Here is a 26,111-nt window from a genome sequence, read left to right as displayed (position 1 = left end):
ATGCAGACTATGATAGACTGACTCAGAATTCTAAGGCTGTGTGGTAGCATGCCCAAAGACACACTGCCATCACAGGGCTCAGTGCCCCACCCTTCGAAAGGAGTCCATACTTGACACAGGTGAGGCATCCGTGGTTGAGCCAGGAGAGTATCTCAGGTGGCTTATCTCATCCTCTAAAGAAGCTTATCTCTATCTCTACCCACCCTTGTTCTAGAGTTCGCTGGGCTTTGCCCATTTATAGTTTTAGGAATTCTCACAATGAGGCATTTACTTCGACCACATTCCAATATCCCCCAGGAGTCTGAGAGAAGATTTCACCGATCCCCTTCAGTTTTGAATTCACATTGCAAAACTGTGCCTCTTATGGAGGGTGCGACCATCTTAACATCAAAATGGATGTTCTCCGAAACACTCTGCATGGGCACAGTTCTATTCCCACTTTTTAGAGGACATTTGGGTACAAACGTCTACCAAATTAACAACACAATTGTAAGAAAACTTACCACACCACATTTCTGAAGCGTTATTCCAAATCCAGAAGACACCGACATATTGGCCGTATCTTCAGGCTGTGGAGGAAGGGGAAAAGTCTACATAGTGTATGAAAATATCATAATGCAGAAACTGCAGCAGAAGTTAAATTATCTAAATAATGAAATAAGAAAAAAAATAGAGGTATTAATCACCACCTAATTTAAAAGCTTTGTTATCCTAATAGTTAATCTTTCTTTCTAGTCCAAATTTGTATGAACTACTATTCCCACAAGCAATTACTAGTATGTTCATTGATATATTCACCTTTTGGCTATCACAGTTCTCTAGCAAAATGCACAAAGTTCATCAAACTATATAGATCTATTGCATTACTAAGTGTCTATCAGAATTTATAAAGCAGATAGCTGTATGTTACAATAATTCTCTGGAAGTCACACAACTACTTGGTGTTGCTGAAGCCATCTCAAGTGAACATAATCACTGAGACAGAACTAGAAATGTACTAATTGGGTAGCAAATTCCCAGCAACGTTCACTTTTGATGTAATTGCTACAATACTCAGAAATTACTACAAGTTGCAAACCATCTTTTACTGACCAGCTGGTGGTTAACAGAAGACTCTCGTTTGAACAAAATCTTCTTTGTCCATGAGGGTATCAAAGCAAACAGTGAATGGCTCCACTGATCGTCTGAGGCTGCAGAAGTCAAGAGATGGTGAGGGGCTTCACTTGCTTGAATGACCAGAGATAAGGGCATTGCTGAAAACCAAGGCAACAAACTACGTTAGAGCTAAAGCTGGCTCCTGTGCAGCAGCCGCTTGGTGCGGATCTGGTGCTCTGTGTGCACACAGCAGCCAGCATGCTCTCCCTCAAAGCAATGAACATCAACATCGGCACCTGAGACATGAGGCCAGGCAGGAAAGAGAGATGGGATGTGCCACACAAAACCCAGCAGGAGTTAGAATAAAACTATTTCTTTACCTAGGGAACTCACATACATCCCACAGAAAACTTGCCATTTAAATGTAAAGTGTCAAATGCACAAATTAAAAGATTTTAGCCTTAAATCAACTGTTAATATTTTCGACACAAAGAAATTTTCAGCAAAGCATAAATAATTGAAGCCCTCCACGGTGTAAGTAGCCTCAGTGGTAAGGGTGTTTTGCTTCAAAGATACAGTCTGCCAATTAACCATTAACCATGTCAAGACGTATTCAGAACAAATTCTCAGTTGAATAAGGGTCTCGGTTACATTCCAGCTGAACTGGAGTGCCATCAAATCAAATGCTCCTCAATAATCAAATGCTAGCTTATAGGCTTATATTTTCATGAAAGATTAGTCCATGATATCACAAAAATTACAAGAAGAGTTTTGAAATCAATTAATTTTCATCTATTAAAGTAAAAGCATCTATGACATTAAAAAAAGAAGCTTCTACTAAAAATCAATAATTTAATATAACAAACTGTCAAAAGGTAAAGCTGCTGAATGAAGAGAAAAAATGTCATGAAAATTTCAAAATTATAATTGGCTACATTTAAAGAAGATACTTTCATTCTTTGCATAATAGTTCTCATTTATTACTCATTTTTAAATCCCATATTTTCATCGTTAACTATATATATTCATACGGACAAAAACTCTCATTGAAAAGCAAAGATTTCTGGCAAATGACCTTTTTCTATCAAGTTTTCATTTTAAAAAAACCTGTATGTTAATGAAATATGAAAATCTGAAGATAGTGAAATCTCATTAATATGAGAAGCTGCATTTTTTTGAAAAGACACTGCTTTGTTGGAAGAACAATATAGAGAAATACTGTTAGCTGTAAATAGCAAAGCCATGCACAGACCAATCAAAATCGGACCGTTAAAAGGAGGTCCTATAAAGGGCCTTGGAGCGCTGATGCACATGAATCACTAAAAAGATTTCTGTTAACGTAATGAATGAGATGCAGTCCTGCTGCTTACAGAACCCAGATGGACATGTGCACCTTGGGGAGCTTCACTGTCTTCCCATACTGGGATAGCATGCTTTTTATGTGGGAGTTGCTTATATTGGACAAAATTGTGGATGCAAGGGCTAGGAAAAGCCAGTTGTTTATATTTTACATTCACTTCTAATTCACTTCACTAAGTTTTACTTAAATACTTAAACCCCTGTTGACCAATGCAACAGACTCAGAGTAATTTAGGGACTACAAAAATAACAAGGTAAACTTGGTGAGAACAGTAATATATATAATTACCATATCTTTGGGGTTGGAATTTTTTCAGAGCAGTCATGCCTGGCATACTTCTATTTCAAAACTAAGCAACAGTCCAAATCACTCAGGATGAACCAGTGCTGAACTGCAAGTGCAGTACAGACCTGCTAGCCAGCAATCTCAGCCCACCCAGCTTTGGCATTCCCCAGCAGATTCGAGTATCATACTACATCTCACCTCCGATGGCTCTAAACCTATGTTTTGTCTACTGAATCAAGCCTCTTTGCAGTTTTGTATAGACATATCCAAACAGTGAAAAAGATTCATTTTAGATTCGCTGTCTCATATATTAATGCATTTGCCATCCCATTCCTATGGAGGTGGAGCACCAATTCTCCTTTTTGTTTTCTTGCCAGACTACAGGTGATGCACGCTCCCTCACAGTAAACAGAAACCCTGAATGAAGACATGGAGCTTCTTTGTAGGGCTTGCTATGAGTCAGAAGTCAAAATGGCAATATGTATGGGCTGGGCTGAGCAACTACTGCCTTGAAAGTGCTTCTTAGCTGATCATTTCCTTCAGTATTTGGGATAAGGGACCTCAGCCAACAAGAAGGGGGTAATGGCTTCATAAAATACCTTTTGTTCTTGTGCCCCATGCAGCATGACACCTCCATCAGCACACGCAACTGCACTTTCCATGACAGCGAATCCTGATACTCCCCTCTGGAGAGTATCAAGTCCACAGTAACAAATTTAATTAACCGATAACGTTCTTTGACTCTGAATAAATCTCTGGATTAGTAATTAGACAGATGAGTCTGTTTTCAAGTTGTGCTTTGTCATGACTTACAGTCCCGAGATAATGTGCCCAGCTCCCAGCAGAAGTCTCCAGGCATGTTATATGGCTGCTCCATCAACAGTAATTGGACGTTGGGGATTTTGCAGGTTCTTGACATTACGTTAAGCAGCCTCAACATTGATGATGATTACAAGGGTACTTTTGCAAATTCACTTGTATCTTCCCAGCACTCAGTGGAAGGTTTTGCATAAATAGATTCAATCACTGTGATGCATGTCCATACAGCAACATGTACTACTGCCTTCCTCCAGACTTTTTCTCATCCTTCCTATTAATTTTCAACAATATAGGCTGTTTTACAATACTGTGGTTTCCCTTGCCAGTAAAGCAGCACTTTTCTATGTCATGATTTTTTGTAGTATCGACTGTCAGTTCAATAAAATAACTTTTTCCTGATCCACATATATTTAACTGTCACTAGAACATTATACAACTCAGTCCAGCTGACCTACAAGACCATAACTGCTTTTCCACATAATTTGCTGCATACTCTTAACATCAAGACAACATAATTGTATTTATCAATTCACCTGCTGTCTCTTTTCAAATAAGGTTCTAGATGGATTGTAGATGGCTGATGATTGCTTGAAAAGCTGAACGCTGAATATCTGAGAAAGGACAGTACAGGCATAACACATTCTGTTGTTTTCATGTCTATTCTAGATTTCCGTTCTGAAATTGGTGTGGTTTTTTTAACAAACAGATTCATCTGAGGTTGGAAAATACTAATACTTGACTCCTGAGGCCTTTCATTAACAAGCATTGAGCTTTCTTTTGGATACCCTGCTGCTCAGAAGTGCAAGTGCACCATTATCAGTGCTCTTTCAGAGATGCATCCCAATTCTGACTCTGCGGTCTTCTTGTTCCTTCCACTCTCTTTTCTTCTTACAGCTTCAATCTTTGCCATTCTTCTATTTTCAGAAAAAAACATTATCAAAGCTGCAGGGTCTTCTCTTTGATAAGTTTCTAAATGGAAACTATTCCCACTCCTTTTTGAAAGGGAAATTTTGCAAAGCAGGGGAACACTTTCAGCTTGACATACAGCCCAAACCGTCCCCTCTCAGCTGGGCTTGCCAGGCTGCCACCAGGCACTCCTGGAGTACAATGCCTCAGGCCAAAACATTTCCCAGCAAGCAAACCAACAGAGCATGAGGCTTAATCTGGGGCTTTCCTGCAAACATCTGTAAAGATGCCAAGTGAAACGGTTCATCAAAGAAAGGCAGTAATTTCACTTTCTTTTGAGATGTGAGACAATATCACCATTTTAAGATGAAATTTTCTTTCTCTTTTTTTTGTTTTCCTTAATTAAACACTCCACATTTTTACAATGTATTATCAAGTTGTTAAATATTTTATCTTACTTTGAATTAACATGCTACTAAAATGTTCTCCCACAATTTAATTCTCCATAAACCAAATATAAACAAGATATGTCAGAACCATGTCTTCAACTGCATATTCCTAGCTTAACTACTAGTGCTGGTAGGTCAACTTTGTATTGAATTACAAAATGAAATCATGAAAATAAATATTACTATGGCTGAAACAGCCCGAAGATTGGTGTAATATTTTACCACTCACGTTACCATAGCATTCACTTAGCCCCACTACACACAGTGCCACAACAATATGAAGTGACAAATGCACAACTGATCAGAACAGTCCCTGCTATTTAATGCTGTTCGATTTTCTTTGCTATTCTCCCGATGTAGTCATTAACCACTCCTCGGCTTTGTGCACTATTGCTTTGGGTGATGATCTTTTGCTCTTTCGGACCTCCAGCAGCCACATTTAAGGCACATACAACACACTTAGGAAGGAGAGCTGCCCACTCCCAGCTCTCATTGCATTTGCTTCCTGCTCAGGGTATGCAAATACAGAGAGGATCTGATGTGGTACAAAATGCACTTATCACATGGAGACTGTGGTAACAGCGGGTCTGCATTGATATGGGCTGGGGGTGAAAGGATGGGTGTCTAAGAAACTGTCCTCTGTTTGTGGTTAGAATACTGCCCTTTGCTAAGAAATTAGTTTTGTCTAACAACAGGGACCTTCAGTGCTAAAGCACAAGCCTTTACTACTGGACTAAATGAGCTGAGTCCCAAACAGGTTAGTAGCACAGAAGGACGGCCATTAGAAGGGTAGGTACAGCAACAGAGTGCCTTACTTTTTCTTGATAGAAGTTAAGGTGATGGTTATTTTTGGCCATGGCAATTAATTAGGGTGATACAAAACAAGGAAAATCTTATGATAGGTTTGCAGTAAAGACTCTGTTATGTCCTTAAAGCCCCTGTATCTTTATAGCACATCCTAATGTGCCAAATTACAGTATGAAAGAGAAGAGTCTGATAAGTTTGTGAAATGTCAAGTTCAGAATTAAAAATTACAATTTCACTAGGACTGTAATTCAAATTCTTAGCTCTCAAGGGCTGCATATTTCAAGTCCTACACCTGCAGTCTGACTTGCTTTCCTCCAGAATTTATCAGCAAAGCTCTGAATAATTTTGCTCTATTTCAGTAGGGAAGAAAAGAGTTAAATATATTTGCTTGCTATATTTTTGTTGTTGTTGTTGTTCTGAATGATTCCCTGTCCTGAAAACCATCCAGGATACAAGATCCAATTTGAAATCCTTTCAATTACACACAACAATGAACAGGCAAGGGTAGTAATTTACTGCATTTCTGTTTTGAATGTTGCCATTAGCTTTTCTCGTTACAAAGTCAAAGAAACTATGGGCATCAACAGGACAAGACAAATCTACTTTCCAGTCCTGCTTTGAGTAAGTCAGAGCAGACTCATAGTTCTTAAAAATCCATTGTGCTTCCCAAACACAGGGCTATTCTGGGATTGTTTTTTCTCATCTTACCCAGAAACAATTCCAAAAAGCTTCCAACAGAAACCCTGAGTCCACTGTGCTGTTACAAATCATTTCACTTCAGCACATTGCCATTTTCAATGATAAAGGTTGTATGCAGAAGTTCCTGTCTCACTGTTTTCCTTGAGAACTTCTTCGATAAGAACGAGAGTCTAGTACCTTGATTATGCAAACCACTAAAAACTTAGCTTTAAATATGTTTTAAAATCATGTTTATTGATATGGGACAATTCTCAATTAAAAAATCAAGCATACAATTAATTGCTTGTAGCACCCCCTCATTTAACACATATGTTTACCTACCAATAAAATGCCAGAGTTTCATAGAATCACAGAATCATTTATGTTGGAAAAGACCTTTAAGATCATTGAGTCCAAGCATAAACCCAGCACTGCCATCTCCACCATTAAACCATGTCCCCAAGTGCTGCACCTATACATCTTTTACACACCCACCCTCAGGGATGGTGACACCACTTCCCTAAGCAGCCTGTTCTTATGCTTGATAACCCTTTTGGTGAATAAATTTTTCCTAATATCCAAACTAAACCTCCCCTGGTGCAACTTGAGGCCATTTCCTCTCATTCTATTGCTTGTTACTTGGAAAAAGAGACCAACATCCACCTCACTACAACCTTCTTTCAGGCAGTTGTAGAGAGTGATGAGGTCTCCCCCGAGCCTCCTTTTCTCCAGGCTAAACAACCCCAGTTCCCTCAGCTGCTCCTCATCAGAATTGTTCTCTAGACCCTTCCCCAGCTTCACCGCCCTTCTCTGGACACATTACAGCACCTCAATGCCTTTCTTGTTGTGAGGGGACCAAAACTGAACACAGTATTGGAGGTGTGCTCTCACCAGTGCCAAGTTCAAAGGAACTGGTTCCCTAGTTCTGCTGGCCACACTATTTTCAACCACTAACAAAAAGACACTGCGTGTCAAAATCCTCCAGTCGCCCCACTTTTTCTTCAATGCCAGAAGGTTCTTCTGGACTACAAAACCACATGCAATACCTCTCTCAACAGATGGTACATTAATAATTTGCAACCCATCAGAAAGCAAGACGTGAGCAGCAAAGTTGATACTGAATAAATACAGGTAAAAAGCCAGGAAGCTCAGCAAATTTTAATTATTTGCTTTCGTATTTAAATTAATAAACTCATTTGTGAATTAGCCATGGCACAGGGCAGAGAAATTAAGAGTCATCTCACTAGATGACTGCTTCAGAGCATGTAATTTCTTGGCAAATGCATGTCATGAAATTATCTCTTGGGGAAGTGCAGCCATGGGCAGCATGTCTATTTCCAGCACTGCACTGCCCCTCCTAATGCGCTGTAACCTTTCAGGGTATTCATCTCCACTAAGCTCGAGTAAAGTAGTACACTATTATACACATATAAAGAAAGTAAAGACCAGAGACCCAGAGAAACTAAGTGATTTGTCCAAATGTACACAAAGTGCCTGTGGCAGTCACCCCTCAGATGTAGCTCCTCCAAGCTAGAAGAGAGTTCTCTGAGTATCAGGGTACCCTATTTTGATCAGATTAGGCAACTGCCACTGGAGATGCTCAGTGTATCTATCAGCAACCAGCATACTTGACACCCACTGTAAAAATCCTAGAAACACTTCCAGATCCCCTACATCTACCAGTCTTTTAACAACTTGGTCCAGGACAAAGTATATTAGTTATTGTAATTGTAGAGGTCTTTGAAAATACTTCAAGAGTAGGTATTGCAACCGTGTTAGTAAATGCGTAGTGGTTACGTTAGCTTCTGAAAAGGAACAAGGTCTTGATCACCTTTAAGTAATCTGGGTTTTCCACAACACTGGGAACACTGGCCATCAGAAAGTGCTCCCCTGCATCACGATGTTTAACGAGGAAAAAGGGCTCCCTCTGAAAATTATTCAGAGCAGAGTATGAACTAAGGTCTTCTCACAGGGGCTCCATTCTAGATGAGCTGTTTAGGGAGCCTAGAGCACCCTTGTTCTTAACTTCTGAGCAAAAACTGCCATGTGGCTCTGGATCAAGAGTCCCACTGACAATACTGGGCCATGAGGGCACAGCTCCATTCCCCTGCCCACCTTCACACCCATACCCTGGGAGTCTGGGCTCCCACGGCACTGAAAAGAGAGAGAAAGCAGTTACATACCTGTCATTCCCAGACATCCCATCTCATTTTGAAACCACAGATTATCTTTAATAACCTAAAGTTAACACAGAAAAGAGCAATTACAAAAAAGTTTTCATAAATGCCTAATACTGAACTCTTGCACTGAATTTATGCTTCACAATTAGAGAGAACCCTATTCCACAAAGCCTCATTTCCCAAAATTTACTACCAGAAGAGAAACAACAGAGCTCCAGAGGTCCCCCACAGCTTGCTAAGCAGTATGAGGCTCAGCTGTCTCCCAGTATGGCTATGCACAATTGGGGCTCAAACTGTACTTACAGTTAGTATTATCAGGCTGAGCATCTGTGCAATAGTGAAGCAGAAGGGTTTGCTATTAGTTTGTTCTTATAATCTTTCTTTGCCATTTTCAAAGTCAGATTTGAGGACACAGGAAAATCCAATCACTAGGAGTCAGCAGGAATGTGTCCATACTGGATGATCAAGTCTACTGTCATTACGCTCAGTTTTTCCTTCGGAGCATTACATGGAGCATTTCAAAGGGACCACAGGCTAAAAACTGCAGCTTATGAGGCAATCTGACAGCCTCCTGCCTGTGCCCAGACCGCAGAGACTGATAGAGAAATCACAGCTCTAAAACATTAGCAAAAGAAACCAGTGTTTCAAAGGATTGTTAAAGCCCAGTGTTTTGATCAAGATCTAATGGTCATACAATCAAGTTTTCATTTAATAAAAATGCTTCCTTGCAGGAGGTAATACAGAGTTAGGAATGTTGGCTGATTAACAGCACTTCCAAGTCTGCTGAGTGACGTGACCGGCACTTGCTGTTTCTGTTTGCTCCCAAGCACTGCATGTGAGTAATGTTAAGTACTGACTTATGTCAACACCACTGTTACAGTACAGCAAGTTAGGGGCAATTTTCTTATTGCCTGCTCAGGGAAGCCATCACGTTGGTTATTGCTAGAGCTGTAAGTTTAGTTAACCTTGTGTGAAAACAGTTGTCACTTCAGATAGGGCACTTTCCTCAAAATAACAGAAAACGCAAGCCGCCTCACAAATTTGGATGCACCAGGACCCCTGGGGTTTAAGCGGACACTGCTCTGGAAACAAATACGTACAGGATTGGAGGCAGCTCTTGTGGAGGAGAAAGAAAGGACAGAGAAAACGAACACAAACAGGAACATGCAGCACACTGAGCAGCCCCTGAACACAGCTCTGCAAGACCACAGACACTGAGCTCTTCCCTGCAGGGTATTTCCAAACACTTAATTGTACAGCCCTCTCTGCACTCCAGAATTTTTGTACGCAAACTGAGTTATGCCAAAGCTCTCTAAAGTCATTATTAATTTCTTCTTATTGGTTAAACAATCCATATGAATTTATAGCAGTGAAGCACCTCAAGAGCTCAGAAGGATAAGAACAGGAAACTCCAGTAGCAAACCTAAAAAAAAATTATCTGATGCATATATATATATATATAGGTGTATGTATTTCCATACATGCATACGAATATGCAGCAATAGAAGTCACATGTTAAAAGGGAATTAACCTTTGCCAGATATTTTTAGAGCAGTCTAGAGCCCTATCCCCACCAAGGAAATGTGTACCAGTACACTAACTGAATGTAATGCCACCACGTAAAACACTGGCAAAAATACAGAACATCAATATGATGGTCCATTATGTTAAATGTTGAAATAAATCTTGTTTATAAATATAAATCTCAAATATTACTCGTGCATTATATCAGCATATGTAAGAACACAAATGTCAACAGCTCCTTGGTAAATCAGCCTGTAACAAAAGTAGACAGTGGTCTAAGTGTGCACAAAGGCATACAGAAAAAGTGGCTTGCTAGCTAACAAGCTTTATTTCCTACTTCCTAGGAAATCAGTGTATAAATGTCTCCTGATTTCCACAGACTCCAGGCATTCACTTGTCTGTGGTCTTACAACAGCTCATGCACAAAAATCTACGGTGTTTGTATGTCTGTGACAGCTATAAATGACACAACGCTGCTTGTTTTTTCTTCTGCCTTCTCTCACATTCAGTTCTCAGTAGTCTGCACTGGGAATTATAGTCTGGATACTCAGCACAATCCTTCCACTCTACTGCAGAGTGTGTCCATAATGCCAAAGGGCATCACCAGGGGCCCTGCAGCAGCAAGGAGCGCCAGTTCTAGGGGCCAGCACTCACATCGTGCTTCAAAAGTGATTAATTTAATGCACTAATATTGCCGCCAGACATTTTCCCAAGTTTTACGTTAATTTATTTTTCTGGTGGAAAAATGAGGTGGGGTTTTGATTTTCATTTTCTTGCAATACTATTTCCTGCTGATGAGACTTTTTGTAATGGCACCACTGACTATCATTCGTGACTCCCTTCCTCTCCCCGCCATGCAGTCACAGGTATTTTCCACATGGGCAACAGAAACCGATGCCAACACATTTTGAGACAGGTTGACAGCTGTGCACCTAGATGAGAAATAATGAAAAACAAGAGGCCGTACCCTAAACCGCTAGCTGCACTCCGAATAGAGGGCTGACACCTATGGGCAAGGGTGCCGTGACTAGACAAAAACCCACCCAATGCCTCTGCTCTGGAAGAACAGGGAAGCAGAGCCACTGTCGGCATGCGGCACCTTGCTGCGGTACCCACCACGCCGACCCCGGGCAGCTCTTCGCTGCCCCCAGCCCAAGCGCTGGGCGAGCGGCCGCCCCTGTGCCGGGGCCCCGCTCCTGCAGCCACCCCCGCCGTTGGGGCCGCCGCGCCCTCGGCCAGGGCCCTCCCCGGTGCCCGCCACCCACCGCCCCGGGCCCGCTCCGCCGAGGGGCTGCCGTGCCGGCGGCGCAGCGCCCCGCGGCCTCGCCGCCTTACCCCAGCCGCCGTCTGGCCGCAGGGCGCCCCGGGCCCCTCCGCGGGGCTCGGCGGGGGGCGGCCCCCAGCCCGGGCGCACCGGCCGGACGCTCCGAGGGCCTGGGCGGGCGCGGGGGGCCCGCCGGGGAGCAGCGCCAGCAGCAGGCCGGCTAGTAGCCCACGCATGGCGGCGGGCGGCCCCTCCGCGGGCGCGTAGGGCGCCGCGGAGACTTTCCAGGCGTTTCCCGCGAGCCAGGCCGGGCCTTAGCAGCCGCATCCATCCGCCATCGCTCTCCTCCCACCGCGGCGAGGGCGGGCGGCGGAGGGGCCCTGAGCAGCGGGACCTCCCCACTCCTCTCCTCTCGCCGGGCCGGGCTGGGCCCGATGGCGGCGGCCGGGGACTGCCTGCGGGCGGTGGGCCTGCAGTTCTGGGCTCGCTCGCTGCAGGCGCTGCCCGCCCTGCTGGCCCCCGCCGTCCTGCTGGGGCTGCTGCTGGGCGCCGCCGCCGCCGCCCTGCTCTGCCGCTGCGCGCTGGGGCCGCGCCGGCGGAGAGAGGTACGCGGGGCGGGCGGGGGGCTGGCAGCCGGCATTCCGCCGCGGTGAGGGCTCCGGCCTGCCGCGGGGTGAACGCCTTGGAGGAGCCAGGGCCGGTTCGTGGGGGCCGCGGGCCCGGGAGGTGCGGCCGGCTGGGCTCTGCCCGCTGCACGGCGCTGCCTGAGCGGGGCCGGGGCCGCGGGGTGAGCGGCGCGGCCGGCCGTGACTGACCGCGGGCAGGGCGCGGTGGTGGGTGAGGGGCCCCGAAAGGCCTGACACCCCTGCTGGAAAGGGGTTTACTCCACCCGTCGTTTAAAAACTTAGTGAAACAAACGAGCCGGCTCAGCAAAGAGGCCGGTGTAAGTACTCTGTGTTTGAACATTGCCCGACCGGCCTGTGTCTAAGGCGAGTGTTGCCTTTGGTGGCCGTGGCTTCTTGTGCGGGGCTGTGCAGCCTTTTTTGGGGTAAGGCAAGATGAACTCGGCTGGCAGAAACTTCGTGAGGTAATTCCCATCCCACACCAGTAAGAACAATCCGATTTCCAGAGCATTTTATGACATTTCCAAAGCATGTTTTACAAACGGCACAAGCAAAGTGTTGGCACTGGCCCACAGCAGTAACTTTGCACTGGGGGTACACACCTGAGAAAGAAAGGGGGCAGAACACATCTGGCAGTTTGTTTGATGCAAAAGTAACAGGGTTTTCTAAAGCGTGCAAATTTGTTAATAACACGCATGCCTGGCTCTTTTAAGGACTGTGGTGGATGGTTCTTGTCTCTATTACATGAAGTGTTTGTTTGGACTTGAGGACTGCAGAGGTAGCACGTTGCTGCAAAACTGCTACTGAGCAGGTATTTTTCTGAGAATTGTTATTGACTTCTGCCTCTTTCTCCCATCGCATTTATTCTCAAGTCATGCTGGATTGACTGGATGTAGCAATTGTCAGCGCTGGCACAGCTGGGAAATTTGGAGCCCTGCGGAGCATTCTGCTTGCCTGCAGTGGGGGTCTGGTTTGGCTTGGCTTTTAACCGCTCGTTTTTTTCAGCTCTTAAGAACTCTGCTGCATCTGTGGATCTGCTAGCGTTGATTGTCATTAAACATGACAGAAGAGAAAAATCCTCTTGCTCCCAACTGCTTTTAAGTAGGAGGTTTGAAACTCTGTTTGAAGCCGTGCTTTAGCCTGGTAATGGTGGCACTTCAAATGGTGGATCAGTGCATCCTGTGCAAGTACAAGCCTCTCTGGTTCAATTGCTCATTTTCCCTGCCTTAATAGTCGGGATCTTTATTGTACTGCCACTACCAACTCAAATACAGCTATGTGTAATTTTATCCTTCATGTCATTTATGTCAATAGGGAATAGAAGCTGTCAGTTCTGTCTGGCTCAGATCTTCATTTGTATTTAGGTGCTTAAATGCCATTAAAATCAATGCTGCTGCTGTAAAAGTTGTTCAGTTTGAAAGAAAAATAAACTGCCAGCTGGTGCATACAGAGCACGTTGCAGGGTGGGCAGGTTGTATGCTGTGGTTCTGATTTCCCAAATTCAACAGGGCTACCCTTAGGCTGTTTGTATCTGTTCCTTCTTCATACTGTCAGACCCACTGATGCTATGGAGCAAGCCTATTGTGTGTATAGCCCGGTACTGAACTGCATGTATTACAACCTTCTGTATCCAAAGTAAAAGCAGGGACAGTTTACCTAAATATGCCATGTTCCTTCCCAGCCAGCTGAGTTATCCTTGCAGTGGGAGCAGGGCAAGTACCTGGAGCCCAGAGCAGCCATAGGCATTGCAATAAGCCACCAGTGTTTGTCACTCAGCCCCAGTTAGTTACCATTCTATAGATCTCAACCTGAATCTGTGGGTGTCCTGGTTTCAGCTGGGAGAGTTGGCTGGTGCAGTGCAGCATTTTGGATTTGGTGTGAGAACAGTGTTTGTAATACACTTTTTTTTAGTTGTTGCTAAGTAATGATTATACTGAGTCAAGAACTTACAGTTTCTCAGGCTTTGGCAGAGAGAAGGCTGAATGGACACAAGAAATTGGGAGGGGACACAGCCAGGACAGCTGACCCAAACTAGCCAAAGGGATATTCCATACCATGGGATGGCATGCTCAGTATATGAACTCAGGGGTGTTGGCCAGGGCTGGCTGATTGCTGCCTGGGGACTGGCTGGGCATCCGTTAGCGGGTGGTGAACAATTGTATTGTGCATCATTTTTCTTTTTTCCCTTCACTTTGGATTTCATTCCTCTTCCCTTCTCCCTCCTTTTCATTATTATTATTATTGGGTTTTATTTTATTTCAATTATTAAATTGTTCCTACTTCAAGCCCTGAGTTTTACATTCCTTCCCAATTCTCCTCCCCATCCCTCTGGGGGTTTGGGGGGAGTGAGCAGGCAGCTTGTGTGGTACTTAGTTGCTGGCCGGGGTTAAACCACAACAGTGGTATTTGGTGCATGCAGTTAAGTGTTGTATTGATCTGATTATCTGTGCATAGGATGCACTGGGACAGTTTTAACAATAAACCTTTACCATGGTAAGTTCAGACTATGTGTGCTGTAACACATTTCTGTTGACAGTATTCTCCTATTAGAGTACAGCATTGCCTGAAGGCTCTTGTGGCCCTTTGGGTTAAAGCTTGTCTCATGATGGTATTCTGGTAGATTAGCTTGATGAAGTATTGCAGTAATTACAGTTAGACTTAGTTTTATTCAGCTTTTTAATGCTCTAAAAGGAGTGCTGTGTAGCACTCCAGCTGCAAAAATAACAAAGGACAAAAGCAGATGATCTTAGAAATGTGAGCAGGAGAGAAATGAATGTGGCTACTTCCACAAGTCTCAGTCACTCAACCTAAAATTTGTGAAATTCTGGTTTGGGACAAATAAGTAACAAGATTGCTGAGGGAGACTTGTAATTGTTCTTTTGTCATAAGTAGATTTTTAGGAACCAGCATCTGCAATTCACCATGTCTTAGAGGCTGACCCAAGAATATAATCTGTATTATTGAGCATCTAAGTTCCAGAGAGGTGATGGAAGCAAGTCATAAGGAATGAAATGTATTCAAAAGCTGGACACTTCTTTATATTCTGCAAGAATGGACTACCTTATATATCAAGTGGCCAAATAATTCAAGGGTAGTCTTTCCATAAAACAATTACATGCATGGTGGCTGCAACCAAGTAATTAGATTACATGAAAAAGCAGTCAGTGGATTGGAAGCCTGAAAAATAGTTTTAAAAGTAGTCATGGTAGAGTGGCTGCCATCTTTTCCTTCACTAAAACAATTCCTTGCGATGCTGTGTTTGGACGCATTGACCAACAGTAGTATTATTTTTTGGTCCATCTAGCGCACAGGGAAGAGCGTATGTAGCGGGAGGTTTGGCTCCTGCACAGTCTTGTGTCCGTACCAGCAGTACTATGTTTTTTTTAGGGAAGTAAAAGTCAGTGATGTGGGCTGCTTTTGGGGAAGGAAGATGGTGAACATTTTCTGAGATTATTTCTACCTGGCAGGAACTCTACCACATGTAAACCTTAATTTAGTAAGTTTTTCTCCTAGGAGGGGAGCAAAAATACTCGGTGTTCTCTTCATTGCAGGCAATTATAGAAAAGTTTAGTTAACTTGCTTTAATCAAGAAGTTTGAACTGAGAGCATGAGCTTGACCCGTAGTCTGTAGTACGATGTTTTGAGAGCAAATGGATTGATTTGACATGTTTACAGCCTCTTTAAACTTTTCAGATTAAACTTCTACTTCTGGACTGACAAATCAAATTCATAAAGTTCATTAATTTTATTTATTCCTTCCGAATATGTAAAATTCTAATTTATTTTCAGATTGTATTTTTCCAAAATTTTCAACTAATACTGAAATAATTTTCAGGATGGAGACATGAATGTATCCAGGCTGCTGTGAGAGATGTTTCCAGTGATTTTGCATGATCTCAGTGTTATATTTTATCTATTTTCTCTTGGAATTTCAGAAGGATGATTCCCAGAGACTTTTGGAAAGCTTCAACTCTGATGACAGAGAGCACACGCTCGCAAAAAGTAAAGCAGAACCCTATACATCAAAAGAGGAAATGGTGCTGGAGGTAAAACTGCTTTTGGTGGTGGATGTCCAGTTTGCTGCGTGTGGCAATGAGCACCTCAGGGCCTGGTCAAAACTGTCTTAATTTTGGGGGGTTTGGAATTGAGCCCTTAAAAATTATTCAGAAAAAAGCTTAAGAAGGAGAGTGGGAGTTTATGGCTGCTTATGAATGCAGCCATTTCAGGCACTCATTCCCCCTGTGAATTCCATTTCATTTGGGAGACTCTTTTTGGATATTTTAATCAAGATCCTGTGTTCTTTTTGGGCAAGGGGTTGCTTTGGTTTTGTATCTACATTGTCTTTAATTTCAAAAGGCTGATGGGAAAAGTTAACACTATTGACTTAAGAAAAAGTTGTTAAGTACTGGAACTGGTGCTGATAGTTGATAGTGGATTCTTTCCTGGAGAAGGAGATTTATTAGAGAAGTTTTGACAGTAACAAAGTTCCCCCTCATCGGGTCCAGTATGGAACAAATACTTTTTTTCTAGAGCCTCATTAGAGGCTCCAGCTCTCAGTTGGACTGAGTACATCAGTCGAGAGAGAAAGATTAAATGAGGTAAAATGAGTATGTTTGCGAACAGCAGCATTTTCAATAGCTTTCTCACATAGAAATTCTCCCATGAGGAGGTACCAGCTGAAGAATACGGTGCAGAGTTCAAATGACCACAAGTACTGAAACACCACTGTGCTGAGCTGGGATTCAAGGACAATTAGAGAAACAATTTGGAAAGAAAAGTAGGTGAAGGTATAAACTTAACCCACCCTCAATCAAAAATTCAATTAACTTTTTTTTGTTCTTGTTGATAATCTCAAAATACCTTGAGAACCAGTCCTGCCGTGAAGGTGTTAGATCACTGCCTTTCATTCAGAGCTGATTTGGCTACTCTTGGTGAAGCTAAAGGTTGTGAGTTAAACTGTGTATTTTAAAAAATGTGCAGTTCAGACTGAAAGTCTATTATACATAAATTAAATACATGCAGAAACAGTCAGTTAAAGCCAGCCGGTCTGGTGCTTAGCTTGTAATGAGAACTGCTCTCAAGACAAAGAGAAGATAGGCATTACTGTAAACATTCTACTGTTGGTTTAAATCTTGACAGGTAATTAATCTTCATTTCAGTTTTGCAATCAGGAATGGTGGCAAACCATGGTTGGTCATTTTGCTTGAGTTAAAGTACAGCAGAACAAGTGAGCATGGCTTAGATTCTCTTTTGGAGTATAAATCCTGTGAGAGAACTTACGCAATGATCTATCTAACTTTATGCATGTTAGCAGTCCTTTTGAAATGGGATCACAGTCTTTCAAAAGTAGTCATTCACAACTTAATCCATTTCCCAAATGCGTTAGCTCATTTAGAACACATTAAGAAGGAACCTTGTTATTTGATAGGACTTCTCCCACCTTCGGTCCAACTACCGAAGATTTTTTTCTATCCATCTGTTTCAATTCCCAGAAGCTTTTGCCATTGCTAGCTTCAAATTGACAGTTCATGAAGAAGCATAGATGGAAAATGCTTTTACTTAGGTTAGAGCGCTTCAGAAAAAACAGGTATTTTCATTCTGAGACCTTCCACATTGCAATAATACCATAATTACTGTGTTAATAATAACTGTGTATTACTGATGCCTGCTGAGAAGCAGGATGTGTTAGTTTCAGCACACTGCAATATGGCTTTATGGCTTTGGACTGGAACTGCGCTGCCTCCAGCCATTGCAGAGCAATAGTTCTGTCAGCTTCTATCGCTGAATATGTACTGCAGCAGTGGGACGGCTCAGTATGAGCAAGTGGTTTACATGCTGACCCCATGCTTTTAACTTTGTCAGTATATCATAAAATGACTCCTGGAAATGGAGATGAAAAAGTGCAATGATAAAAGTCTAATAAATTATGTGGTTTGCTCTTCTCTTCCCATTTGTATTTTTAGACTCTGTTAGTGCTTCGATATTTCCTAGAAAAATCTATATAAAGAAAATTGTGTTTTGACAAATCAGATTCTTTAATTTCATATGACAGAACCAAAAAAGTTAGAATAGGAAATCTGCTAAAGCTTGGATTTAAACATTCTGTCTGTATCTTACAGCCAACCTTTTATTAAGCCATACATAACCTCACCAAAAAAAGCTGATTATCCCATTGTTCCAGTGCATGAAGTAGTGGCTAGGAAAGAGGAGGAGCAGAAAGTCAGATTATGTGATATAGCAGATTTTATGAAAAGAATGCATTATCTATAAAAAGTTATCCAGAAGAACATTGGTATTTTCTCTAGATTATAGGTAAGAGTGGTACTGTAAAAGTTCTTCCTGGAAAAAACGATGACTAGTTTTGTTTAATCTATTGTTTCTTTATTTAAATTGAAAGACAGAATTTATAGCCATTACAGTATCTGTGGAGCTTATACTTTAGTAGTTTGTATTATCAAGATAATTTTAGTTACGCATGTCAAATCTTTAGTTGCTAATGGTGGAGAGAGGGAAATGAAATGGAAATAACTTGTGAATACCAGCTATCGCCTATTTTCCCTTGCAGGAATAAAAACATTTTGGAGCAGTGGTAATGACAGAGTTTCCTTTTCTGGGTTTCATACTCTGGATGAGTCATACAAGAATCTTCTTGTGCCAAAGCAGAAACAGTCAATAAATATTATCAATAGGAATTTCTAAGTTGTGTAACCAAAAAGGCCATGTGATATTTAGAGTGAAAAACTGTCAGATCTACTGCTGTTCCCAAATAATTTTCTGTTGTTTTTCATACAGGAAAGTGAGTGTCCTCTGAACAGTAACATCACAGCATTTGCATTAAAGGCAAAAGTGATCTATCCCATCAATCAGAAATTTAGGGTAAGGTTTTAAATTCTACTTGTAAACATTAATGACAATCATTCTGTGTCAGCGTAAATTGCAGAGTCAAGTAATGGAAGAAAACTTCCTGCCAATCTGCTTAATTGGGATGTTTCTTTGTTTATAGTCCATTGACTCAGGGCTTATTCTGCGAGATGTCAGCTGGTTTCAGCTCCCCCTGAAACCTGCAGTGCTTTACGTGGTGTGAGGTCAGTTTTCACGGTAGTCAAGAGGCTTTTTCTTTCCATTAACGTTAATGGAATTTGGGTCTGCCATAAGAAGAACCCCACAAGGATCTACCTTTCAGTAAGAAAACATGCACCAAGCAGATAGCCACAACAGAAGAATGTTTTTCTGGGCAATGCAGAAACTTGTATGATGAATCTTAATTTATGTGGAAACACTTCGCTGTGTATATCATTTAAATTTTTGCCTGAAAGCAAACACTGCAAATCGATGCGATGTTTATCTCCTTACTGTGTTGTATTAATTGACCTTGTGAATTCTGTTTGACTGTAGCCTTTGGCAGATGGCTCATCCAATCCATCTTTGCATGAGAATCCAAAGCAGGCGGTTCTGCCTAATCAGGTCATGGAGACATCTACCTCAGGCAGCCTGGGATCCCTGAGCCAGGGAGACAAAGAGGACTGCAGCTCCTCTACAACGATACATTCCACAACAAGCGATGACAGATTTCAGGCTCGAGCCTTCCTCAAGGTGACCAGCTTCCCTGAAGTGCTAACATGTGAGAGGTAAGCAGTAAACCTGTCCTTGTGTTTGGTCATTTCCTAGCGTGCCCCAGTGGTTTTCAAGACAGTCACTAAAGGTCTGGTGTAAACCAAAAGCTGGGCCTGAATGTATACATTCACATCAAGATGGGGTTATCTGCTTATAACCCTGAAAAAGTGGTGGGGGAGATTGAAGTTATGCATCATGCTGCATATTGAAAGTCAGTTTGTTCTTTATGAAATTGTGGGAATCAGAACTTTGGCAAAAGCTGTCACATAAAAGTATACCACTGTTAGGATAAGGAGATCCCTTTGTTTTGGCTCGTATGCTCAATTGACACATGCTGCTCAACTGAGGATGGAGTCCCCTGCACTGTAGAATGTCAAGTCACACAGCAGGTGCCTTGAGAACAGCAAGTGGCAGTGGTCTGTTCTCTCTCTTTTAATGGGAACTGCTTATGTCTTACTGTGGGAAAACAGTTCTTAGACGTGCCGCTGATGAGCAGGTAGAGCTAATCAAAATGGACTGTCGGCTCTGATTTTCTTTCAGCTGCACCGCAGCAAGGTAGCCCTAGATGAATGCATATTCTCGTTAGCAAGAGTAAAGTCATATTTGTGTCACTATGGGGACTGGGGAGGGTACTAGCAATGAAGAATACTTTGAAAATGTCCACCACCATTATAGCTGTTTTAATTGAAAGCTTTGTGATCCCTTTGTTGTAGCCACTCGTGGCTATATTTACCTTTTTGTAAAGGGAACTCCAACTCCAGCTTTGTTAAAAGCACTGTTTTGGTTTGCTTACTTTTATGTAGGAATATTTTACCTGAAGGACAAGGCAATGTGGAAGTAAAGTGACCTGACTGCTGGTTTGGGGCAATGTTTTTAGGATAATTTAGTGGTTAAATGAAACTGTTACATGGTGTTGCCCTTTCTTATAACCTTGATTTAGATGGATATTAACACTTTTTAAATCTTTGTTTTAGTTTTGATGTTAAGCTCTGCCTTTGCAGTCTGATTTTAAAAGATCTCATGCTTCTTGATACTGAACTCAGAAAAGAAAAACATGTGGTAGGTACTCTTGTCTCATTTATAGCTGTTTGTTTTGAACATCTTAGTTGAATATTAGTTTAGGAAATAAACGGGCTAGCTGGGAAGCAGTGTAGCAGAGTTGCATTTCTATAGTATTGTCTTAATTTTTTCTGTTGTTCCACATATATGTGAGCTTCATAAAGGAATAAAATATACTTAAATATATTGGGCTGTGAAATACAGAGGGTCAGACCGGACAGTATAAAGATTTGGTTTTAAACTTTACTCCAGAGAATAATGTACAGCACTTGAGGTTCATTAAAAGAGGGCGAAAAATTATTTAATAAGTAAGTTTATGTCTTAAGGACACTGCTTGTGCATTGCAACTCTAAGGACTCCGAACTCTTTGAATAAAACTGAAAATTCGGTTCAGCTGAATCAGTACCATTGTGATAAATACAGTAGTCATGATTTTGTAGGACTGCGGAACCATATATAGCTAGATACATCAAGTCACAGCATCCAGAGCTGACAGGGGAAAAAAAAATAAACTGTATACATTTAAAGCCACAGAATACTCCATTAGGAGAAGTGTTTATGGTGACCTGTTATGATCAAGTACAGCATCATTACTGTTACTGAGTTTTAGCTCAGTTAATATAAATCTGGACATAAAGTATACAGCTTTCTCCTCCCCTTCTTTCACAACCTCTTTTAAAATAGATTGGTTATTTCTGATATTCACAGTGCATCTAATAAATTACATTTCAAGGGGTGGAATTTTCTGAACAGATTTCTCATGGGTTATTCCCGTTTAAGAAGATGAGAAAGGAAACCTGAGATCAGATTTCAGAAGGAAGTTTAGCTTGACTAGGGAAGGTTGAACTTCATCTCAAAGTTAATCATCAATTTGTAAATAAAGGTAAGGTAAAATGGTGATGTAATCACAGAAACACTAAGAAAACATTCATTTAACAGACTTTGTGGCCCACCAGAAATTATCACGAAGGCAGATGACTTTGACCTTTAGCTGAAGCTTTGAGTAGATTAATATTTTTGCTAGCAGGGAAAAAGGGCAAAAAAGTTTCAGTCTAGAGAGTAGTTTCTTCCTTTTCCACTCTCCTTTCTCTGATTTCAGTCTACCTTAGGATCTAGGTCCTCTTCCTTCAGTGTTTTCCTGAAATTTTTTTTTTTTTTTTCAATAGTAAGTGGTGTTTTGGTGGTGTGAGTTTGAAACTTGCCAAACTCCTATCCAAAATGTTGGCAAGTGAGATTCAAAACATGACTGCTTCATGGTTTTCTCTTCTACCGAGCTCTAATTACAACATATTTTTCAGATGTTTATTGACTGAAATGTTGGCTTTGATAACTGTTTATATATGTAAATAAAATTGTATTTATATTTTTATATGCTTAAAATGGGCAACTTCTGCATCATCTGTTTTCAAGTACATGAGTAATAGGTAGGTGGCTGTTAAATTTCACAGTGGAAAATGCTGCAGTAGTTACTAATGAAGTGAATTGTCTTTACACTGACACTCTGAGGCAAGAGGGGAAGAGGTTAAGCAAAGATTATCCCAGTGTTCAAAAACATCTTTTTGAAGGCAATAGTATTACAATCTTAAAAAAAAATCACACCAAAAGCACAACTGGATAATAGGTGTATTTTTTGTAAGAGAAGGTAGCTGGAACTTGAGATGGTTACTATTGGGTCATATGTTTGGTACTTATTTGACCAACTACAGTTGAAATTAAAAATATCAAACAAAAATATTTGATACTTATTTGGCCAGCCTCAGTTGAAATCATAGTAATGAATATGTTAGTATCTTTCAGTTTAGGAGTTCATTAAACTTTAGAAAAATGGGCTTTGTATTCTTAAGTGATCTGCATTTTCTCTGGTAAAGGACAGTTTCAGATGTGTTGGTCTGGTTACAATGATATGTGAGATTATATTATGTCCTTGTCTATGTTAGAACTGTGTTGTACCATTTTCCAGTATCTTACTAAAGCCAAAGAATTTTTCACAATGGAAGTACTACAGAGTTGCTGATGATGTGTCTGTTATTTTGCTTATGATTCACTATAGTCTCACTGACTGATAAAAATCAACAAAAGTTATCACAAAGATGTCCTTACAGTGTTGAGCAGGCACTTACCCTAGGTTTTGTCTCCTTCCTTTCAAGCAGATGTTTATTCAGGTTCTCAAAATATACCTCACAGACTTTTATCATAAAAAGAAGATTACTGATGATTTGTTCAAGAAGATCCTCTTAAATCAGAAAAATGTAAGTGTTTTTGTGGGTTAATATTTAAGACCACAGAAGAATTAATTAATTAATCCCACCTGTTGGTACAAGCTGCCACAGACTTGCTCCTTTTAAGCAGCAATGTGATTTGTAACCTATTTCAGAAGAAATGCAAAGAAACTCCCTTGTTAGTTGGTTCTCTCTTTTACCTTCTCTACATTTCCTCATTGTTATTGTATGAGGTGATCAGAACAGTGATGTGTGTAATATGTTGAGGATAAAAGTATTTTGTAGTTTAATCCATTCAAGCAAACAGAACATTGTGAACCTTATTCACTCAGATTTAATAATTTCTAATTATCAGGTCTTTGTCTGGTCCCATGTATCATTACTGATAATAAAATAGCAGGAAATAAAGTACTAGGAGGAAACTCAAGGCTTTCATCAAGGGAAAATATACTTGTTTTCCTCACTGTTGTCCTTTTTTCTTCCATATAGTTGTGTCAAAATCCATATGCCACTTCTGAACTGGAAGACATACATTGACGGTCAAAATGCATTTCAGGTGGAGTCATAGTACTATTTTTAAGATTATTACAAGGAAAAAAGATTTAAAAAACTAAACAAAATAGGAGAACTACTGGTTCCACTTTGCATTTTCGAGGTTAGAGTCATAGAAAAGTGTGGGTTGAGGGGCACATCTGGAGATCATCTCATCCAAACTTCTGTAGGAAGCAGGGCCTTAAGTAAGGTTATCCAGTGCCCTTCCAATCCAAGTCTTGAGTATTTGCCCTAAAGGAGACTCCACTGTTTCTCTGAGCAGCCTAATCCAATATATAATCTTCTCACATACAGATGGAATTTCACATTTAGGCATTAGTCTATCAGCTTGTCAGCTCTAGTTGGTTGAGATTTATTTTGTTTGTGCAGTATCACAATCTGTGAATATCAGGAATCTCTGTAGTTGTACCTTATAATTTATATCAGAATGTGTTTTGCCTTAAAACCAGTCTTCTGCCTTAAATCTTCAGTTTTAATATTAAAGTTGATTGTATTTACTAAAGGAAAAATTATTTTTGGTGTGTGAATCCCTTTTTCTGATGGACTTCTGGTAATTACTTCAATTTATAAACACAGAGGTAATACAGATGCATGTTTCCCGGTATAGCCTAACTCTTAAAGAGGTTTGACAGCATCAGTGTCTTTGTGCACCTAACTGAGCTGCTTCAAGGTGAAGATTAAATATTTGTTAGATGAAGTAATTGCTAGAGTAGTCCAGTTGTCTGAGTGTCAATATGGGATTCCTGTGTCCTGTATTATGGAGAGAAAAGTCTTGGACATGTGGCAATCTTAGAGTTTCCATATCATGTAAAGGGACAAGGCTGGTTATGAATACAGTGTAAAAGAGATGTTGGTAATAAGCAAAAGCGTTAGCACTAGAAACTATTTACTGTCATACTGCATTGCCAAGATGGAAGATTATATGATTTATTGCAGCAGCATTTTCCTCTTTTAATTCTGCATTGTAAGAAAAATGCATAGGATTTTGATGAAATTGTTTGTGAAGCTTGTCAAAATGTGGTTACATTTCTTTAAGGCATAAGAGTATCAACTTAATGCATTGACACTTAAAATTGGGTGGTATTAAAAGTAAATGCTTGTTGTGTAAGGCATGTTTCAGCAACTGAAGAATCCTCCATTTCAGTACCAACCTCCTAAGTAATGACAGAAGACTAATACTTGTTGCTATCATTAGCTTTCAGAAAAAATAATCATGGCTTCAAAGGACTGAAAAACTGTAAAAAACCCCATATAATCATGTAGCCTGTAATTTGTCCCATATGAGCATTACAGGTGTTCATCCGTGTGTGCTAGCACTCTGCAGGAAACGCTGATTGTCATATCTGGATACATACTTCTGCTTTTAAACACAACGTGCACTCATAGCTGCCTCTGAGGATGGGGCACGTGCATTAAAATAAAAATACATTTGTGGATAGATTCAAAGGATTATTAGTATGAAAGTTTAGGAAGCAGTGTTTACTAAAACTTGAATTCAGTAAAGATGGTGTTCACATACTAGTGGAAATGTATGTATTTGTACTAACTGTGGTTCAGAGCTACCGTACACCTTGAGTTTTCTTTGCTTGCTGCAGAAGGTACATTACTCAGAGTTAGAACTTCCTAAACGCTCTTGTTCAGCTTTCTTAACTGTGAGCCAAAAATAACATACCAGTTCACTCCTGAATTTAGAAGTTATGCCTGTTTTTCTGTGTAACAAATCATTTGCTTTTTCCTCCAGGATTTTGAAGAATTACAGAAGCAGCTTCACTCTAGACTCCAGAATACTGAGGTGTCAGGAGCCCATAATTCAGAGTACCAGACTGTAGAAGACTTAGAAAGGAAAGAAAGGGAATATTCTGAGCACGTAATAGATAATGTAACTTTCAATTTTTTTCTAAAATTTTATTGTAATGTTATTCTTTTGGTGTGGAATGTTTTTTTATTTTTTTTAACTGTTGTGTTGACTAGTCCACAGTTAGTAGTCTAGATGTGTACAACTCCTGAAAATATTTTTACACTGCTCCAGCAAGGTATTTCCAACGTCCTTTGGGACCCAATGTTTTTTATACAAACACTGTTTTATCACAGTGCATTTAGAACTGAGAAATGTCTCTGGCTTGTCAGATGGTAAGATTTATTTCAAGCCTGTGTATAGCCCGACTTTTAGGAATTTTGTCCTAGCACCTGTTTTCTTCAGTCCTCCATAACTGAGTAAGAGGTAATAAGAGGCTATAAAACTTTTTCAACTGAAATAAGTACCAAGAAAATAATTACAGTACAACCTTTTAGTATGCTTTGCACATTTACTTAAGCAAAACATTTTTCTTTAGCACCTTTCTGCATTAGAATTAGAATACATTTACGTGATGTAAATTGATGTAAAATTATGCAGCATTGATGTAAAAATACAGTTTGATAGCAGGCATTTGATTCTCAAATTAAGATTTTTTTTTCTCTTCAGTAGTGTCACTGTGTCTGAATAGCTTGCAGGCTAGAAAAGTGGAGGTTAAGAGTATTCTGTATATTATTTTCCAGCAAACTGAGTAGTCTGAAAGATATTCTCCTTCCCAGTCCTGTTTTTTGAGGTATGAGCAAATTCACTGCTGATGAAAATGAGAGACTGACTAGTCAGACTGATAGCAATGTGAGCTGCCTGCACTGATTGACACTTCAG

At 40.8% G+C, this 26,111-nt stretch overlaps 2 protein-coding genes across 13 annotated transcripts in view; one reads left to right on the top strand and one right to left on the bottom strand.

Annotated features, from left to right (window-relative positions):
- Positions 1–11,603, bottom strand: part of EVC2 (EvC ciliary complex subunit 2) — an 80,101-nt gene extending 68,498 nt beyond the window's left edge. For all 4 annotated transcript variants that reach the window (XM_040593783.1, XM_040593799.1, XM_040593790.1 and 1 more), the window contains exons 1-4: positions 11,439–11,603; positions 8,583–8,637; positions 1,093–1,253; positions 504–569 (exon numbers count right to left, since the gene is read on the bottom strand). In XM_040593783.1, the coding sequence (XP_040449717.1) occupies positions 504–569; positions 1,093–1,253; positions 8,583–8,637; positions 11,439–11,603 (447 nt within the window). The remainder of the gene's footprint in view (positions 1–503; positions 570–1,092; positions 1,254–8,582; positions 8,638–11,438) is intronic.
- A 198-nt stretch (positions 11,604–11,801) lies between these two features.
- EVC (EvC ciliary complex subunit 1) overlaps positions 11,802–26,111 on the top strand; it is an 81,037-nt gene continuing 66,727 nt past the window's right edge. For 3 of the 9 annotated variants that reach the window (XM_040593834.1, XM_040593817.1, XM_040593853.1), the window contains exons 1-7: positions 11,802–11,972; positions 15,926–16,036; positions 18,783–18,866; positions 19,386–19,618; positions 20,579–20,663; positions 22,811–22,912; positions 25,176–25,313. In XM_040593834.1, the coding sequence (XP_040449768.1) occupies positions 11,802–11,972; positions 15,926–16,036; positions 18,783–18,866; positions 19,386–19,618; positions 20,579–20,663; positions 22,811–22,912; positions 25,176–25,313 (924 nt within the window). Of the gene's footprint in view, positions 11,973–12,697; positions 12,802–15,925; positions 16,037–18,782; positions 18,867–19,385; positions 19,619–20,578; positions 20,664–22,810; positions 22,913–25,175; positions 25,314–26,111 lie in introns of those variants that run through there. The other 6 variants (XM_040593825.1, XM_040593854.1, XM_040593846.1 and 3 more) reach the window with 5 other exon arrangements.

The sequence above is a fragment of the Falco naumanni genome, chromosome 1 (assembly GCF_017639655.2).
Source record: "Falco naumanni isolate bFalNau1 chromosome 1, bFalNau1.pat, whole genome shotgun sequence".
NCBI classification, from domain to species: Eukaryota; Metazoa; Chordata; class Aves; order Falconiformes; family Falconidae; genus Falco; species Falco naumanni.
Note: the sequence above shows the minus strand (reverse complement) of the source record. Positions and strands in the feature narration are given on the sequence as shown.